Source organism: Sebastes umbrosus, chromosome 11, assembly GCF_015220745.1.
Source record: "Sebastes umbrosus isolate fSebUmb1 chromosome 11, fSebUmb1.pri, whole genome shotgun sequence".
In the NCBI taxonomy this organism is placed as follows: Eukaryota; Metazoa; Chordata; class Actinopteri; order Perciformes; family Sebastidae; genus Sebastes; species Sebastes umbrosus.
Genome location: NC_051279.1, coordinates 15,157,860 through 15,175,320, shown reverse-complemented (window position 1 = coordinate 15,175,320; position 17,461 = coordinate 15,157,860). Strand labels below are relative to the sequence as shown.

The 17,461-nt window shown below is 37.5% G+C and overlaps 2 protein-coding genes and 1 long non-coding RNA gene across 3 annotated transcripts; 2 read left to right on the top strand and 1 right to left on the bottom strand.

Annotated features, from left to right (window-relative positions):
• Positions 1-2,773: 2,773 nt before the first annotated feature.
• On the bottom strand, positions 2,774-7,100 carry LOC119497178. The gene is made up of 3 exons (XR_005208881.1): positions 6,950-7,100; positions 4,518-4,591; positions 2,774-3,671 (listed from the first exon to the last, which is right to left on the bottom strand). It is a non-coding gene; the product is annotated as an uncharacterized LOC119497178 (long non-coding RNA).
• rpl18 (ribosomal protein L18) lies at positions 4,984-17,432 on the top strand. The gene is made up of 7 exons (XM_037785102.1): positions 4,984-4,992; positions 12,621-12,707; positions 12,861-12,968; positions 14,048-14,146; positions 14,307-14,430; positions 15,838-15,907; positions 17,302-17,432. The coding sequence occupies exons 1-7, from the start codon at positions 4,990-4,992 to the stop codon at positions 17,375-17,377; spliced, it is 567 nt and encodes a 188-aa protein (XP_037641030.1). The 5' UTR covers positions 4,984-4,989; the 3' UTR covers positions 17,378-17,432.
• Positions 6,699-9,911, top strand: si:ch211-120k19.1 (uncharacterized protein LOC563199 homolog). Its single transcript, XM_037785103.1, has 6 exons — positions 6,699-6,785; positions 6,967-7,165; positions 8,018-8,364; positions 9,302-9,372; positions 9,490-9,519; positions 9,642-9,911. The coding sequence occupies exons 3-6, from the start codon at positions 8,028-8,030 to the stop codon at positions 9,759-9,761; spliced, it is 558 nt and encodes a 185-aa protein (XP_037641031.1). The 5' UTR covers positions 6,699-6,785; positions 6,967-7,165; positions 8,018-8,027; the 3' UTR covers positions 9,762-9,911.
• Positions 17,433-17,461: the final 29 nt, after the last annotated feature.

The window sequence follows — 17,461 nt, the reverse complement described above, 5'->3', positions numbered from 1 at the left end:
ACAAGTCTCCCCTTTACAGATATGCCCACTTTTTGATAATCACATGCAGTTTGAGGCAAGTCATAGTCAAGTCAGCACACTGACACACTGACAGCTGTTGTTGCCTGTTGGGCTTCAGTGTGCCATGTTACATTTTGAGTATATTTATTATGCTAAATGCAGTACCTGTGGGGGTTCCTGGACAATATTTGTCATTGTTTTGTGTTGTTAAATAATTTCCAATAATACATTTATACATACATTTGCATAAAGCAAGCATATTTGCCCACTCCCATGTTGGTAAGAGTATTAAATACTTGAAAAAATCTCCCTTTAAGGTACATTTTGAACAGATAAAAAATGTGCAATTAATCGTGATTAAATATTTGAATCGATTGACAGCCCTACTGATTTTACATAAAACTCAGTTTATAGAATATGATGCGTTTTTGTAGATTAGACTACAAAACAGTATTAAAAAGTAGTTTACATTAGCTCCACCGCGACCAGCTACAACTGTAAAATGCTACTTACACATTAATGCATCAGTAATAATAATCCATTAATATACTGCAATATTTATTCTGCACAAGTACTTTTGCTTGATACTTTTAGTACATTTTGCCAATAATACTTACTCACTTTTATTTTTATATTGCAGTATTGCATACTGCCTCCATTACACACACACACACACACACACACACACTAAAAAAATAGGAGTTACTAGTATTATAATATCATGTATTGCTTATTTATTTTAAGCATTAACATTTAATACTTAATGAATAATACCACGGTGATCAATACATGGATTGAGTCTGACACAGCTCATGTAACCGTTAATACCTTAAACATATATTCATGTAACATGTTTGCTGCAGAAGGGGAGCAAATCAAATTTAGGGTCAGTCAAATGTATTTGAACTGAAAAAAAAAATGAATTGATTGTAAATCCCATCTGTTTTTTTCATTTTGCAGCAAGCTTCGAAACATAATAAAAACACAATAAGACATTTGAACACATTAAAAGTGCTGCTAATATACATGCAATACAGAATACAACGGCCTTTAAAAATAATACTAAGAAATATATTAGTAATTAGAATATGGGTGACTGTTATTTTACTGGAAATTACACTTTTTTACTTATCTTGCAGCTGGAGATGTCACAAAGAAAATAACACGTAAAATTACTACTTAATAATATAATATAATGACCTTATTCTCATAATATTATGACTTTATTCTCAAAATATTATGACTTTATTCTCGAAATCTCAGATTTATTTTATTTTCCTCAATGTGGCCCTAATACTCCGTCGTACCATCGTACCATAGATCACAACAATGTTAAATAAAATTGAAAATGTAAATGAACAAAACAGTTTTTCAATTCCACTAATTTGTTTAAAGATCCACAGGGAGCCACTGGAGAGGGGCTAAAGCGCTGCATGTGGCTCCACAGCCGCAGGTTGCAGACTCCTGCCCTAGTGCGTACCCTTTTCACTGCCCCTTCACCCTGAGCATTTAACACAATACCAGAAGTAACAAACGTGAATAAAATGACATGTTTCACTGGCAGCCGGGTGACTTCCTGTCCTTTAAGATATCAGTGAACAACCAGTCATCCTCATGTGGCAGCGTCAGTATGGGACGGTGCTCAGGATTATAAACGGAGAATGATTGAGCAACACACTCAAATGGTGTAAAGATTTGGTTATTTTCAGAGTTTACCAGCATACAGGGACTCTCCTCCCGAGGATGCTGGTACGTCTGCAGCTCTGAGGCACTGTAGTGGTGGTTTTGGATGATGTTTGTCTCTTGGGTTGGCTTAAAATGGTTAAACTGTGTCTCTGCAGTGTCTTCATTTTGTCTCCTCCGATCACTCTGGAAGTGGTTTAACGGCAATCCCTGATCTCCATGACAACTGTATTGATAAGTGTACTCACCTGTCTCACAGTGTAGAGCCTCCACCTCAGATCTGTTGCTGAAACTATCTGACTGATCTGCAAATCCAACGTCATCAGCACCGACTTCCTGCCCAGCGTCACCTTGGCATGCACAGATGCTTTCAAAATAGGCCTCTACATCCATGCAGCCTCCCAAGTCCTTACCGCCAAAAAGATCCATAATATCTGTCCACTGACTCTCTGACATGTCAGCGATGCTCTTCTGGGTTGAGATGTCTGTGAACATCTGGATGGAGAAGTCGCACGAGTCAAGAGACAACGGCGAGAGCTCCGGAGAGAAGGAAGGAGAGATGGACACATGTTGGCCTAACTGGATGCAACCAGAGTCCTGCAGAGTTGTTTGAGAGTCTTCAGAGGGGTTATTCAGCTGACTTTCATCGTCGTAACACTCAGTATGAAGGACTTCTGCCCCGTGGTGATACTCTATACCTTTTGGGGAACTCATAAATGATGATTGACTCTGGTTTTTCTGTCTCTCTTTGTTCTTTCTATCTGTGGAAGTGGTGGGGTGTGATTTGGGGTGTCGTTTCCAAAGATGCCCCGAGTCCGGCTGCTTCTTTTCACTGATTTCAGTTTCATGTGAGCCGACAGAGACGTCGCTCCCAGACTTAGAGATGCCGTCTACATCTGTGTGAGCACTATCTGGGACTTGTAGATAACCACCTTTGGAGGGGGTACCTGGTTGGTCAAGTATCTCTGGCTTCTGTGATGGCGGAGAGGATACGTTCTTTTCCTCCTCCTGAGAAGTAGATGCCAGCCGCTGGTTCGCTGCTTCTATGTCTGCAAACTTTCTGTTGACAGACGAGGAGAAAGATGAAATATTGAACTTTCTGTGTAACGGCGAAGGAATAGTTCGACATTTTGGGGAAAAAAAGTTTATTCACTTTCTTGCCGAGAGTTAAATGAAAAGATTGATACCACTCTCGTGTCTGTACGGTAAATATGAAGCTTCAGCCAGTTAGCTTAGCTTAGCACAAAGACTGTAAACAGAGGGAAACAGCTAGCCTGGCTCTGATTAACAGATCACCTACCATCAACACACTGTTTGTTTAATCCGTACAAAAAACAAAGTGAAAATACTACACATTGTGGTTTTACGGGGTTTATATGTGGGACTATTTCTTAGCCGGGTGCAGTGACTTTCAGCCTCATGGGGATTTTGTTAGTGTTTGTGCTAAGCTAAGCTAAACTAACAGGCTGCTGGTTGTTTCTTCATCTTCACCATACAGATAAGAGAATGGTATTTAGCTCCTCATTTAACTAAAATGCAAATAAGCATATTTCCCAAAAATGTCAAACTTTGAATTTAAAATGAAGCGATGTCTACTCGTGAGCGGTCTTGAAAAGAGCTGTGATCAGCTGCCAAGAGTGATTCTTCATTCTCAGATTTTTTAATCTGAAGGATTTTTAGAGGCATGAAGAAAAAATCCCAAAAAGAAAGTTGAGAAACATCTGGAAAAAAATAAACATAATGTTGTGAAACATCTAACATTTAAATATCAGTGCTTTCCTGATGCTCCCACACACACCTCTGGATCATGTTGTGCAGGAAGCGACGGTGGTTGACCTGCCGCTTGGACGGTCGGTTCTTCCGAGGTTTCTGAAGAGTCCTCATCATGTGACCCGCTGCTGAAGTTACAAAGGTGTAGAGGTCACGACCCCACGGGACCCCTCGCTCCAACCCGGGCTCCAGAGTCACAGAGATGGATGGTCGCATGGCTGAAAGAGAGAGAGGGCGGGAGTCAAGAGATATCATGAGAAACAAAAGGTTGAAAAAAGGAAAGAAAAGACAATACTGTGTTGACGTCAGATCAAGTCAACTTTGAGTGATTTAACGTGAGAAAAATGTTGAGAAATTATCTTTTTCAAAGCCACTGATCTCAATAACATTTATCATGCATTTAATTAATATTAATAATTTGAAGCAACCTAACAGCAAGATAGCTTTCTTGGAAATAAATAAGTTTAAAAATGTTTTAATGTTTCAAATAAGACTCTTAGCTTAACTACAATTTTTAGGTACTCAAGTATTTCCGTTATTTGCTACTTTATACTTTAAAGTACTACATTTCAGATTGTATTACATTTATTTCACAGCTGTAGTTGTACTAGTTACTCTTACTAGATTAAGTTATTAAATACAAAACCTATGCTGATCTCATAAAATAAAATTGCATTGCTATAATCTACTCAACAGTACAGTGTATGAGTTATAAATGTCTTCACCTCAACCAGCTGCAATATAAAATGTTGCTTACACATTAATATTAATCCAATAATATACATAATAATATAACACCAATAGGAGCCATTTTCAGCATAATAATTTGACTTTACAGTACAATTTACTGCTAAAACAAATGTACTTTAACTCAACATTTTGAATGCAGGACTCTTACATGTGATGGAGTATTTTTACATTTTGGTATTGCTACTTTTACTGAAGTAAAAGATCTGAATAATTCTCACTGACTATCATTACTGTTACAGTAAAGGAAAATGCAGTATCTGCTGTTTGTTCCATTCAGTTCAGCTCTATAGAAAATTAAATAAAATCATGTTTACCTTATTCCGCGTCAGGCTGCTGTGTGTCTTCGTATCTTCAAACTGCACTGAGGTCTCGGCCTGACGGAGGTGGGCTGCCTCACAGAGAGAGAGAGGTGTGGTTCTTTAATTGTTGATGTATGTCTTTGCATGTATTGTGTGTCTGTGTGCGCAAATTAAGTCAAGTGACACAAGTGCTCAATGCAAATGCACAAATTCACCCTTTTTTTCCAGCAGCATGAATAGAAAAGACAAATTGATAGAGGGAGAGGAAGTGAGACCCGATGAGAGGCACTGAAAAGAAAGAGGCAATTATCTGAGAAGTCAACGGCTCGCTGAGGTGCGGGCACACGTCTCCATTGTGTGCCACACTAAAGGCAGCTTGTTAAATACTGGGAGACATAAACACACCAGTTGAGGCAGTTAACAAGCCCTTAATTGATGAGTTTAAACTCTGGTTGTAATTATCACATTCTCAGAGGGAAGAGCTAAGATGGTTGCTAGTGCCTTTAATTGACCTTTGCAGTTCAATAGCACACCTTCCACATACAGACGTTCACACATCTATGGCAGCAGGTGGGTGGAGGGAGGCTGGCCTTTTCACACAGATACAGAGGAATACAAATAAAAGATTTATGTGCATCTTTTTTTTTAAATTTTGCCTCCACATTTTACTGTTTAAAACGACCTCATCCTGACTTTCAATTGAGTGTGATTTTGTTTTTTTCTTCCATCCAGAATCCCATTGGGATATGGATCTTATGCTCCTTCTTACTTGGCTTTTTGTTACTTTAACTGTCTTATTTTTAATGCTATAATTTTTATTGGGTTTTCCAAATCTGGAGACAACAACATGTGATATTACAAATATAGAACTCAGACATGCATAGACATTTTCATTTTCAGTTTTTACATATCAAACAGCTGAGTTATTGTGACTCGTAAATGATCCACTTTTCCCAATTTGTGTCCGAAATATTTCCTTTAAATAAACAGAGTGTAGGATCTGGCGGTAACTAGCGGTGTGGTTGAGATTGCAACCAGCTGAAGCCTCTCCCGTGTGCCAAGCGTGTGGGAGAACTACGAATGGCCCTCTCATTTGTTGCAGTGGTTTGGAAACCGCTGAGTTGTTGTAAGAGTAGCGCAGGTCATTTGGAGCAGAGCCAGTGCGTATAAAGTGTGTGTGTGTTCAAGGGAAGTGAGTGGTGAAGCAAGAGAGGGAAAGAGTGGCGGTGACGGGCGCGAGTAACGTTATCTACTGCGGCCCAAGCTGTTCTGGGCTACTGTAGAAACATGACGGTGCAACATGGTGGACTCCATGAAGAGGACCTGCTCCCTACGTAGATATGAAGGGCTCAATCTAAGCTAACTAAAACAAAACCAATTCTATTTTCAGGTGATTATACACTAATGAAAACATACTTATTAATATCATTTATTTTATTATTTATTTATTTAATTTTATTTAATATATATTTATTAATCCCATTTCTGCCAATAGATCCCCATAATTGTAACACACTGGTCCTTTAACTCTCAAAAGATGGATCAACTTTTCCATCTTCCATCCAACACATTTCCTTTATTTTCCTGGAGGATCATCTTTACACCAATGCCTTTCTTTTTTCTTTTTTTTGTAAAGCTCTGTTTATTGTATTTGGATGAGAAATTAATTGTCCACTGTTGTCACTGCAACCACCTAAAAAAATAGAGGATAAGCTTTACGCTTATGTTTTTTTTTTTTTAATGTTTAATGTTGTTTTTTCCTGTAGCAATATTTTTGTCAGGTATATCTGTCTCTTCCTTTAATAGCCTCATCAGTGTTCCCTCAGTGTATCACAGCGCGGTTGTTCATAATGACATACTGTCTTTTATAGTTGCATTTAAATTGTCCCAGAATAGCTTTATTAACATGAGTATAGTTTGCCTCCAGGTCACCACAGAGTGTTTGAGTTACATTCTTCCAGTAGAGTTAGTAGTAGTAGTATATATTATGTTACACACATCTTGTACTATTCTTCATCTTCATCTCTCTTTTCCAGGGCTTCCAACTGTTATTCTCAAACACCTTTTCGGCCTCTTTTAATGCGACACCTCAACTTGTCTTCCTCCTTCACTTTCATAAAATGAGAATTTTGTGGATCTTACTGTGCTTTACTCCAAAGCACGACAGCCTTGCTGCAGGAGTAGCATCTATTTATAGTGACAGCACATGTGCCTCTGACCAGAGAGCTGCACAGCTGACTTCCTGCTGTAGTCTCAACGTCTCAACACTTAGAAGAATATGTGGTATGTTGCATTTACTGTTCTACACGGACGTGACTCAAGTGGTTTTTATTTACATGATAAGAGGTCATAAAAATAATGTGTGAAACGGACGCTGCTAATGGAGCTTCAGTCTGCGTGTGGGTAAGTTCAGTATAACAGCTTGACAGGATTTGTTTTCTGCTCACATGTGTTATTTTCTCAGATTCTTCTCCGGCGGGCTGATAAAGGTCTTATCACACGCTCTCTGCAAGTGTGGCAGAACTTTGACCTGGTGAGAAGACCTTCATCTCAGCTCCTCCTCCTCCTCCTCCTCCTCACCCAACAGAACCAATCAGAAAATACTTTTGTGTCTCTTTGGCTTTGGAAATATAAGGAGAGGAAGAGAAGAGCTACACTGAGAGGTAGGTTTGGCTACTTCTTGGGTAAAATCCATGACTAGGAGTGGTTCAAAACAGCAATTATCATCTTCAACATCTCATTTAGATCCCTATTAGTGAGTGATATACATTGTGTCATGTGATTTTGGCCATCATTAATCATTTCCTTCAATATTTGCTTAATTTGAACATGTATTTAAAAGCCTTCCTGCCATATTGTAAAGCACTCATACCCACACTGTAAACAATTGCTGTTAATTTACATCAGGATTTCAACAGTATTAACCTGTTATTGCTAAAAACAGTGCTTTACTGTTAATACAAAAGAAAAAAGTAAAATCAGTGAATTAGCTTTATTGTTCTTCACTCACATGTTGTTCTGGTTTGCATTCTGTGCTTGTAGCCAGCTATAGACACACATTTTGGGAAAAGTGTCAACAAGTCTATTATAGCCTTTTTCCTAACAAGTGCCTTTTATTGTATTTAGTGTGACTATTCCTATGTCTGTAACCTGCTAAGTCTATTCATCTAGGCAAAAAATAATGTTTATTAAAATGTATGTAAAAAATATAACCTAAATAGTGCATTAAAACAAATCAGTAAGATAATGTAAAAGAAATGTGGAAAAACAGCTATATAATGTATCTTTAAACAGTAAATTAACTGTAAAATACTGTGAAATTAATAAAAAAAACAGTTCAAACTATATTTTTCATTAACAGTACAAAGCTGTAAATTTCAGCGACAGTATAATAATGTTAATTTTACAGTAACATAAAGGCAACCCTGCTGCCAGTTCTCTACTGTTATTTTACTGGGACATTCTTAACAGTGCAGCAACATATTGTCATACCCAGTTGTGTTTTTATTGATCAGACTGGTCACCATGAGCCGGGCCTGGGCCGTGTTCAAGGCTCATCCATACATCAGTAACGTCCTGGGATACACAACACTGTTTGCCTCTGCTGACCTCATACAGCAGAGGGTGCTGGGTGGGAAGCATGCTGCAGGAGGATCCACATCAGAGGGTTTGGGTGGCATCGACTGGTGTCAGACGGCTCGAGTGGCCACTGTTGGCTTCTGTTTCCATGCCAACTTCAACTACCACTGGCTGCGAGGGCTCGAGAGGATGCTGCCTGGAGGCGGACTGAAGGCGGTGACAGGGAAGGTTGTGGTGGATCAGCTGATCGCAGCTCCTCTCACCATCAGTGCCTTTTATATTGGTAAGTGTGTTGCAAAGCCTATTTAAGTCATCAATATAAAACACTCAAAACTCTATGTATGTTTTTTAAAAATAGAAACATTTCTCACTTTATTAATCCAATTTATTTTACTTTTTAAGAAATTTAATTCAGGCAAAATACACATAATAAACACGACAACCTCAACAACAAAAAAGACAGAAGGATAATGATAATATTTATTTTACATTTACACCTTTAAACATTATGTTGAGGGTTCTGGATGAAAACTGTCCCTACATAATAAATGTAATTATTCTTTTGAATAAAATATTTATATTCAAAGCCCAATCAAGAACTGATCTGAATCTGAGGTTCTTGGAAAAAAAATACAAAAAAAAAAAAACACACATTTTGAAGCCAGTTTCTTTTGGAAAAACGAGTTGCTACAAACCACCAAAATGTAATGGAAAAACATTTGCTCTCATGAAAAGTTGGACTATATGAAATATTAAATATGCTCTTCCTATCATATGTATATTTCAGTTTCTAAATGTATTGGTACTGTCAACCTATTTATTTGAATTACTGAAAAGATCCTATTGATTTTATTTATTTTTTATTTATTTATTTACTTACTTTTACTTTAATCTGAATCACTGTTAAAAGACCCAGCTAGTGTAAGGTGTGTGTGTAATTGTAAAGTGTAAACTCCTCTTCCTGTCACTAAGCCCCCTCTTATTCTGAGGATATGACATTGGTGTCCTAAATTGTAGCTACAGGCACAAATTTGTTTCTAATTATTGGGGCAATAGATTATGTCCTTGAAAGCAATGCTCCATTCAAACCTAAATAAATATTTAGTCACTGTTCATTTATTATTGTAAACTTCTGAGTACTTCTTCCACCACTGTTTCTAACGATGGATCCATCAAAGAATGAGTAAAATATTTACAATAACAGCCACCTCACCTTTTAGGTTTAAGTTTACTAGAAAACAAAGATGACCCGCTTGAAGACTGGAGACAGAAGTTCTGGACATCTTACAAGGTAAACATATAGTTGCCCTTATTAGATTTATTCGATTATTGATCACTAAAATGCCATGTAATACACCTCTCTGTCTGTCTATTCATGTGTAAATCCATCTTCTGTTCCTCTCTTTAGGCGGGAGTGGTATTTTGGTCAACAATGCAGGTGAGGTATTCTTGTATTCATCCCATCATCAGTCACTTTTTTTCTGGCTACAGATGAACATACACATAACAGTATACACAGACGTAGAATAAATGTATTTTTCATCTCTTCCACCATCTCAGGCAGTGAACTTTGCCCTGGTCCCTCCTGTGGCACGGACAGTGTTTCTGGGAGGCATCGCACTGGCTTTCACCATCTTCCTGTGTCACCTCAGACAGCAGAGTGGCCACAAACTGGAATAAACTGGAGAGAACTTGAGTTTTTGTATTGAATGACTGTGACATTAGAAAAGGTGTAATTTAAGGGCAGAATTCAGTTGCAAAGTCATAGATTTACTGAGAAAACAAGAGAATAAGGTAAGGTCACATCTCTGTGAATCATCCCACAAGGGTTATTGTTGAGCTGTGCTTTGTTTCTTGTTCCAACTTCCCCGTCTCCTAACTGAACACTGTGTCCAAATGTGAATTACAGCGATGCAACAGAGTTTAATCTTGCTGGTCATGTTGGTGTAATATTTTCCTCTGAGAAAACAGGGAACGACTGAGCTGTTAAATCCTCTTTTAAAGGTCCCATATTGTAAAAAGTGAGATTGTGAGATGTCTTTTATATTATAAAGCAGGTTTAAGTGCTATATAAATACTGTTAAACTATCAAAACCCTCAATATACGGAGAAATACACACAGCCCGTATTCAGAAATTGTGCGTTTGAAACAAGCCGTTAGGATTTCTGTCCATTTGTGATGTCACAAATATAAAATATATAGATCATTACACGGTTTTAAACATAAACATTCTTAATGTGTCCCAGTTTATTTCCTGTTGCAGTATATGTAGATAACATCAGCTGACAGGAAGTAAACATGGACCCAAACTGTTGCCTAGCAACGCAATTCCGTTGAAATGCACTAAAACGGAGCGTTTCAGACAGAGGGTAAATACAGGTATATTCAGGCAGACAGTATGAGGAAAACAAAGTTTTTTTTTTAACATTACAGCATGTAAACATGTTCTAGTAGAAACACAAAAAAAAGTATGAACCTGAAAATTAGTACGATATGGGACCTTTAAGTGTTTCCGTATGTTATATACTGGATTAACTTTGTCGGTGTTGCCATACATTTTTAAACCAATAAAAGTAAAAAAAGCTATTGTTTAATTTTTTTTATTTGTGGTTTTCTTTTCAAACATTTTTATCAAGAAGCAAATTATGTAATCATGTAAATAGCTCCTTTTGTCATAAACATCCTGAAACTGCTACTGTTGATGGAGAAGATGTTTAACAGAGCAGACACAGTATTTCTTGGCTCCAAATAGGCTATTTGGATAAATTAAGTTTCCAATGGACTGCTGTTACAGTACAGTATAGTAGGTAACAGTACAGTACAGAGCATATAGTAAGAATGTTAAAATAAGCAAGTCTAAAAATATGGATACATATTCAGATAACCTAATAATTAGGACTAATTATATCTATATCCAGTGTCGGGGAGTAACTAGTTACATGTAACAGAGTTACGTAATTGAATTACAAAATAAATGTAATTGTAATCAGTTACAGTTACTGAGAAAAAAATTAAATTAAAGTACAGTTAATATTCAAAATGTTGGTGATTACAAAGGGGTTACATCCTAATATATTCTTTTCGGTAAAAAGCTTATAGAATATAACATTCATTCTGTAGCTCCGTTCTAATCTTAGAACTTTTAATAAAGTAAAAATTTGACAGTAATCAGTGTTAAGTGCTGTTGTGAGGTTTACATTGACTCGTTTAAATGTATGTATTTAGGAGCATTATTATTATTATAATATATATATATATGTATTTATATATATTTTTCTATATATATATATAAAATATATAATATATATAATATATATATATATTATATATAATATATATATATATTATAATAATAATAATAAAATATATCTATATATATATATTATATATAATATATATATAGATATATTTTATATATATAGATATAATATATATCTATATATATAATATATATATAGATATATATTATATATAAGATGGAGGAGATATATATATATGTATGTATATATTTATCCTCCATCCTACATCTCCACCGCTGGAGGCGCTGTCCTGTCTCCATGTGTCCTGCAGGAAGCGTTGTGATCTGTCTGTAACCAATCAGAAGACGCGAGATTTCAGCTCAGTGTTTATCGCGAGACCTCAGCTCTTCCTTTTCCCTTTTCGCTCAGAGCCCAAGATGGTAGGTGCTGCTAATAGAAAATGTAAAACAAGATAGCTTCACTATCCACGATCATCCTCTGAATTAAAACATCTCATGTTCATTATGATGATCTGTACTTGTTGTAAACATCACTAACGTTACAGTGCTGGCGTGATTTCTTGTTATTTGACCATGTAAATGATGTACTAGCTTAACGTAACCCTCCTTGATGCTGGTGTAGTGCCGTCTCCTAGGCAGCCGCTTACAGCCTTCAGGTTGCCTGGAAACAAGCTTTAAAAGTGGTTTAGTGTGCGGTATATTATGCTAAACTATAATATATATTTCCACTAAGTAAACATTTGTTCCCAAATGTCAAAGTCAGACATATTTTGAAGTATAAGCTTGTTAGCTGAGGTGCTAGTAGCAGTTAGCTGTGTAGTGTCAACGTGTGAACCGGCCTGCTCTAACGTTACATGTTGAGCTGCTTGTTGGGTTAACTAAAGGGACCAAACTCTTACTAGTGATATAAAACCTGCTCTTGGTGTTGTTGTGGTATACTTGAATGTACTATGTGAGATTAGCAATGTGGCCTGGGTGCAGGTTAATCTCTCTAATGTTATGTTCAGGATAAAACTTACTTGGAGGTGGTTGTTAATGTATTATAGCTACTGCTTGGTAGGTTAACTAAAGGGATATAATATAATAATAATATAAAGTCTGCTCTTGGTTTGACGTGGTACACTTGAATGTACTATGTGAGATTAGCAATGGAGCCTTGGTGCAATCAGTCTCTCTAAATGTTGTGTTTGGGATTAAACTTGCTTGGAGGTGGTTCTTATTAATGTATTATAGTTGCTGCTTGTTATTTGTATTAATGTGTTTCTGTTCACTTTTCAAGGGAGTCGACATCAGACACAACAAGGACCGTAAGGTGCACAGGAAAGAGCCAAAGAGTCAGGATATCTACCTGAGGCTCCTGGTCAAGGTAATTTATATTTACTCTTTGGAATAATACCACCACCAGTTGTATTAATTGTTATCATGTCAATAGTAGATAGAATTTTATGTAAATATTCACTATTGAGCAGTTTGATCTTATATATATAATATTCCTAACCATCCTGCTGGTTTCTTACAGTTGTACAGGTTCTTGGCCCGCCGCTCTAATGCTCCCTTCAACAAGGTCGTCCTGAGGAGGCTCTTCATGAGCCGCACCAACAGGCCACCCATCTCCATCTCCCGCTTGGTCAGTATCAATTGTCTTTCGTCCTTTTCACCGCCCTCAATAAATGAGTTTGTAATAATAATGTCTAAATCCCAATATAGCTCATGAAATAAGGAATAATCTCACATTATTCATATTCAACTTTTATTATTAGTTATTCTCAGATGGATATAGCTGTTTGTTGTGAGTAGAGGTGTGTGTATGTACAGTAGTGAGGCAGCGGCACTGAAATGTGAAAGATGGAGACAGACAGAAGAACATGTTAGCCTGCTGTGCCACGAAGCTTTGAATACCTTCGAATGTTTCTCACCGAAGCTTCAAAGCCTAAAAAATGGTTCTCGGGACAGCCCTACTCTTAGTAGACATGTTTACTAACCTATTGAGACTGAAATGCATTTTTGTACATATGGTTTGACTGTTGTTTTTAGGAATACATAGATCGAACCTCTCGATAAGTATCAGTGCAGATGTGACAGATTCACATCAAATAGTTTCTTTGTCTGTGTATAAAATTAAGTGTTTCTGCTATTGGTTTCATTCGTTCAGTCACAGTGGGCTGATGACTTAGTTTTTAGTGAAACAGCATCCCAGTCTTCATGTGACCTTACAAAAAAATAGATCCAATGTGTGCGTGCAGTGAGGTATATAGAATTTAAAATCAGGAAGAAGGGAGCCCCGGTAATGGATCTGTACTTGGTATCAGTAAATACCTTGATTTTGTGGTTTCGGCAGAGATGGTTGGTGCATCCTTGTTTTCATGGGGCCTTTTCTGCTTTCCAGTGGCTCTAAATTTTGTGATGTAGTTGGGATTGGGTTAACAAATTTGGATAGAATTTTGGTCAGTGTTTATTCCCATTTGGCTCTATTTCGTCTTATTACCTCTCAACACTAACAATGGAAATATAATAAGTAAGGAAGTTAAATTGATGGTCAAATTAAATGTAATTGTAGACACCATGTTATCCATGTAATAACTGCTTGCATGATCGCCCAGATTAGAAGTCCTAATGTTGAAGGTGTATGAGCCCTGTTGTGAATTGTTCAAACATGTGATGTACATGTGCATACTGAATTTCTGACTTTGCTTCCATTGGTACCAGATCCGTAAGATGAGGATGCCCGGCCGTGAAAACAGAATTGCTGTTGTTGTGGGATCAGTCACTGATGATGTCAGGATTCAGGAAATCCCCAAACTTAAGGTAACCCCTCTTTTTTTATAATGGCAGAAATCACCTATTATGTTGTTTTTTTCCCCCCCATAAAGTTATTATTCAGTCCACCGAGGATCTACCCTCAACACTGTAATGTTGTCGGCGGCAGTCTCTGAGCTGGTCCTCATGTCCTGTTTGTTCTCCACAGATCTGCGCTCTGAGGGTAACCGATGGTGCCCGACGCAGGATCCTGAAGGCAGGCGGTCAGGTGATGACCTTTGACCAGCTGGCTTTGGCTTCTCCCAAAGGACAGGGCACAGTGCTGCTGTCAGGTAACTAAATATGTGGCTGTATTGAAATTATGATACCATGATGCAATTGGAGTAGATGTTGTCATTGTCCAACTGCTGCCTTTAGTCAACGTATCTATTGTAGTTTCACACGGGAACGTGTGAAACCAAGTAAGCCAAGTTCACACGACAGGACTTTCAAAGTTATCAGATCGCTCTACTGTTCACACTACACAACTTCTGTCTTGTAATCGGGAGTCTTGAAGTCGTGTTTTCACATTACACGACTGATGTGTGGTGTGGTCACACACCACAAGATCTTTTGCCAGGAGGAATCCCTGATGAGTGTTTGGTCTCCAAACTAGTTTTGTCACAAACACACGAGAAGCGACACTTTAAATGACGTAATACCATGCACTCTCATTGGCTGTAGCTCCCCGACAGGTCCAGGTATTTAGCCTGCTAGATATCTGGGGTGTGTCAGCGAGACTCTTGGTTTGCATCTTTGAAAAGTTCACACATAGCGCTTGAGTGCCGATTTGTGAACGGGGAGCTCCAAAACCACTTGTGAGGGAACTTAGTCTGTTGTAATGCCATGATAATAACATAAGAATATTGCATGAATTAGTAAAGCCGGTTTATATCTGTATTCTGACCTGATTATTGGCAATTGATCAGCAGATATACACTTTGTGTAAGCTTTGTGTTTTGTTCATTTGAACTTGTCATGATCCACATCTCAATGTTATGACTGTATGACAGACTTCTCTTTAAAGTCATAATATTACCAAATACTAAAAACTACCGGCATCAAGTGCTAGTGTACATTTTCAGGAAGTGATCATTTAGTCCTGGTTTCCAGTAATTCTTTGCTGGTTAATTTTATCCCTTGTATTGATCATTGGAAGATAAGAAGGGATGTCTGACCATTGTATTGTCAACTGTCAAAATGTTTTTCTTGCCAACAAACAAATCTAAAAATATTCACCTGTAAACTCAAGGAAGTGCACACACTACAGTTTTTCCTATCTTATGTAGCGTTCTGCCTGGACATCCATATGGTTCTTTCATCAGGCCAACTATAAAGAAGTGGTGCTTGCCAAGACTGCAAGTTATCATGTCACAAGTAAATACCAGTGAATAGTTAAAGAATTGCAAAGGCGTTAAGTGGAAATGCACATTTTTTAACTTATTGCTTTTCATTCTCAATATTACTTCATCTGAACTGTAATATAAATTAAAGTCACTCAGCCACTCTTATAGCTCTGTCTAAACTATAATTTGACAAATTTGTGCTTAATTTAATCTCTGCCACAATCTGATGTGCAAAATGTGACATGTTAAAATTTCATTCATGAATGGGAGTGGGAATACTTCTTGTTAGTGTTTTCTTAATTGCTGTATAGCATTTGTATCTGCTTTTAATCATAACATGTGTTTGTTCTTCAGGACCCCGTAAAGGCAGAGAGGTGTACAGACACTTTGGAAAAGCCCCTGGAACTCCTCACAGCCACACCAAGTATGTGTCCAGTTGATGTGTTGGTTCTGTTGTCACACACAAAACTAAATGTTTACGTAAAGCTGTCTCAACAAATTATATTGTTGTACCAATATTTCGATCAGTCTGATACCAAGCTATCAAATTGGCCCAAATAGAAGACAATGGTTTACTTATGGAAATTACATTTGGGAAAGTGAGGTTTATACGTTCAGCATTCTCCGTAGCTGGCTTTGTCTGTCACACTATTCAGTCTGTCCACCTTCCTCTCCATCTCCTGACCTGGCTGTCTGATACACCTGTGTTCCAACTAGTAAAATTACTATGAGACGACAGTTAAAAGTGGCGTAAACTGTTGGTACAATTGTTAGGAAAAACCTGTTGCGAGGATCTTCTGTTGAATTCTGGCAGTTGACCAAGAAAACGCAATGTATTTTGCTCTTAACCTGAATGCTGTTTAACATCGTTAGAGTTGTCTTTTGGAGAAAGGGTGATTTATTAGTTTTTGGAGATAATGGGTGTTTTCACAGCATACCTTTTGACCTGTAGGAAAAGCACAGGTGTTACTATAACATTAAGTGACTGTTCTACTCAAGTGCCACAGTCAACTGTGACCGTAAACCAGCATGTGCAATGCCAGCATCTTGACATTGAAGAAGCTAAATGGATTTCAGTCAATATTTTTATCATTTACACCTGTTTTTTTTTTGTAAAAATGTGTCAAAGGCCTATAGTGTCTGGCTGAATCCATATGCTCTACATGTGTATATTACTCCACAGCCACACCTCTTTCCATCTATGACAAGTAACCCAATGCTCCATTGTATAACTGAGTTCAAAGCTTTGTCAGAACACAAACTCTGAGTGAATAGTTAGCAATCTGGAAAGAGGGAACATTTTAGTGCCTAATGATCACTCTTAAACCAATTTAGTGGTGACAGGGTCTGAAATTAAGCTTTTTCCTCTCCTGCCACTGTGGCAGGTCACTGAACATTTCTACTGGCCACTCAGTTTTTTTGTCTGCCACTTCTGAAATCCACAGTAGGTAGAACACTTTAAAATGATAAACACTGAGTCAGTGGTACCAGACCATAGAATTATGGAATATATCATGTAACCTTATCCCTGACTATATTTCATTTAGGAATTTCTTTTTAAAAATAATATTTCTTAATATAAGGAAAACCTGTCTGCCATGGTGGCAGGTGACCTGAAATTTTTACCTCCCACTGCCAACATTTACCCTGTATGTGGCAGGTGCTAATTTCATTCCCTGGATAGTGAGATTGTGAATATGACTGTTAGGTCGGCTTTGCGGTCATTTGTAAGGGCAACATTTGATGTAGAGAATTAATAAATCTCATGTTAGATGTATTTCATCATTTTATACTAAACTATTCTTCCTCTTTTTCCAGGCCCTACATCCGCTCCAAGGGCAGGAAGTTCGAGAGAGCTCGTGGTCGCAGAGCCAGCCGTGGTTACAAGAACTAGACTATGTCTTTGTTTTTTTCCATGCAATCTGATACAAATAAAAAGATGGACTGTACAAAATGAGTTTTGTGTTTTATTGCGCAC

Coding starts and splice junctions, on each gene's coding strand:
- si:ch211-120k19.1 (XM_037785103.1), top strand. CDS start 8,028: ATGAGCCGGGCCTGGGCCGTGTTCAAGGCTCATCCATACATCAGTAAC. Junction 9,373..9,489: donor AGTTCTGGACATCTTACAAG/GTAAACATATAG, acceptor TCCTCTCTTTAG/GCGGGAGTGGTATTTTGGTC. Junction 9,520..9,641: donor TATTTTGGTCAACAATGCAG/GTGAGGTATTCT, acceptor CCACCATCTCAG/GCAGTGAACTTTGCCCTGGT.
- rpl18 (XM_037785102.1), top strand. Junction 12,708..12,860: donor ACCTGAGGCTCCTGGTCAAG/GTAATTTATATT, acceptor GGTTTCTTACAG/TTGTACAGGTTCTTGGCCCG. Junction 15,908..17,301: donor ACTCCTCACAGCCACACCAA/GTATGTGTCCAG, acceptor CTCTTTTTCCAG/GCCCTACATCCGCTCCAAGG.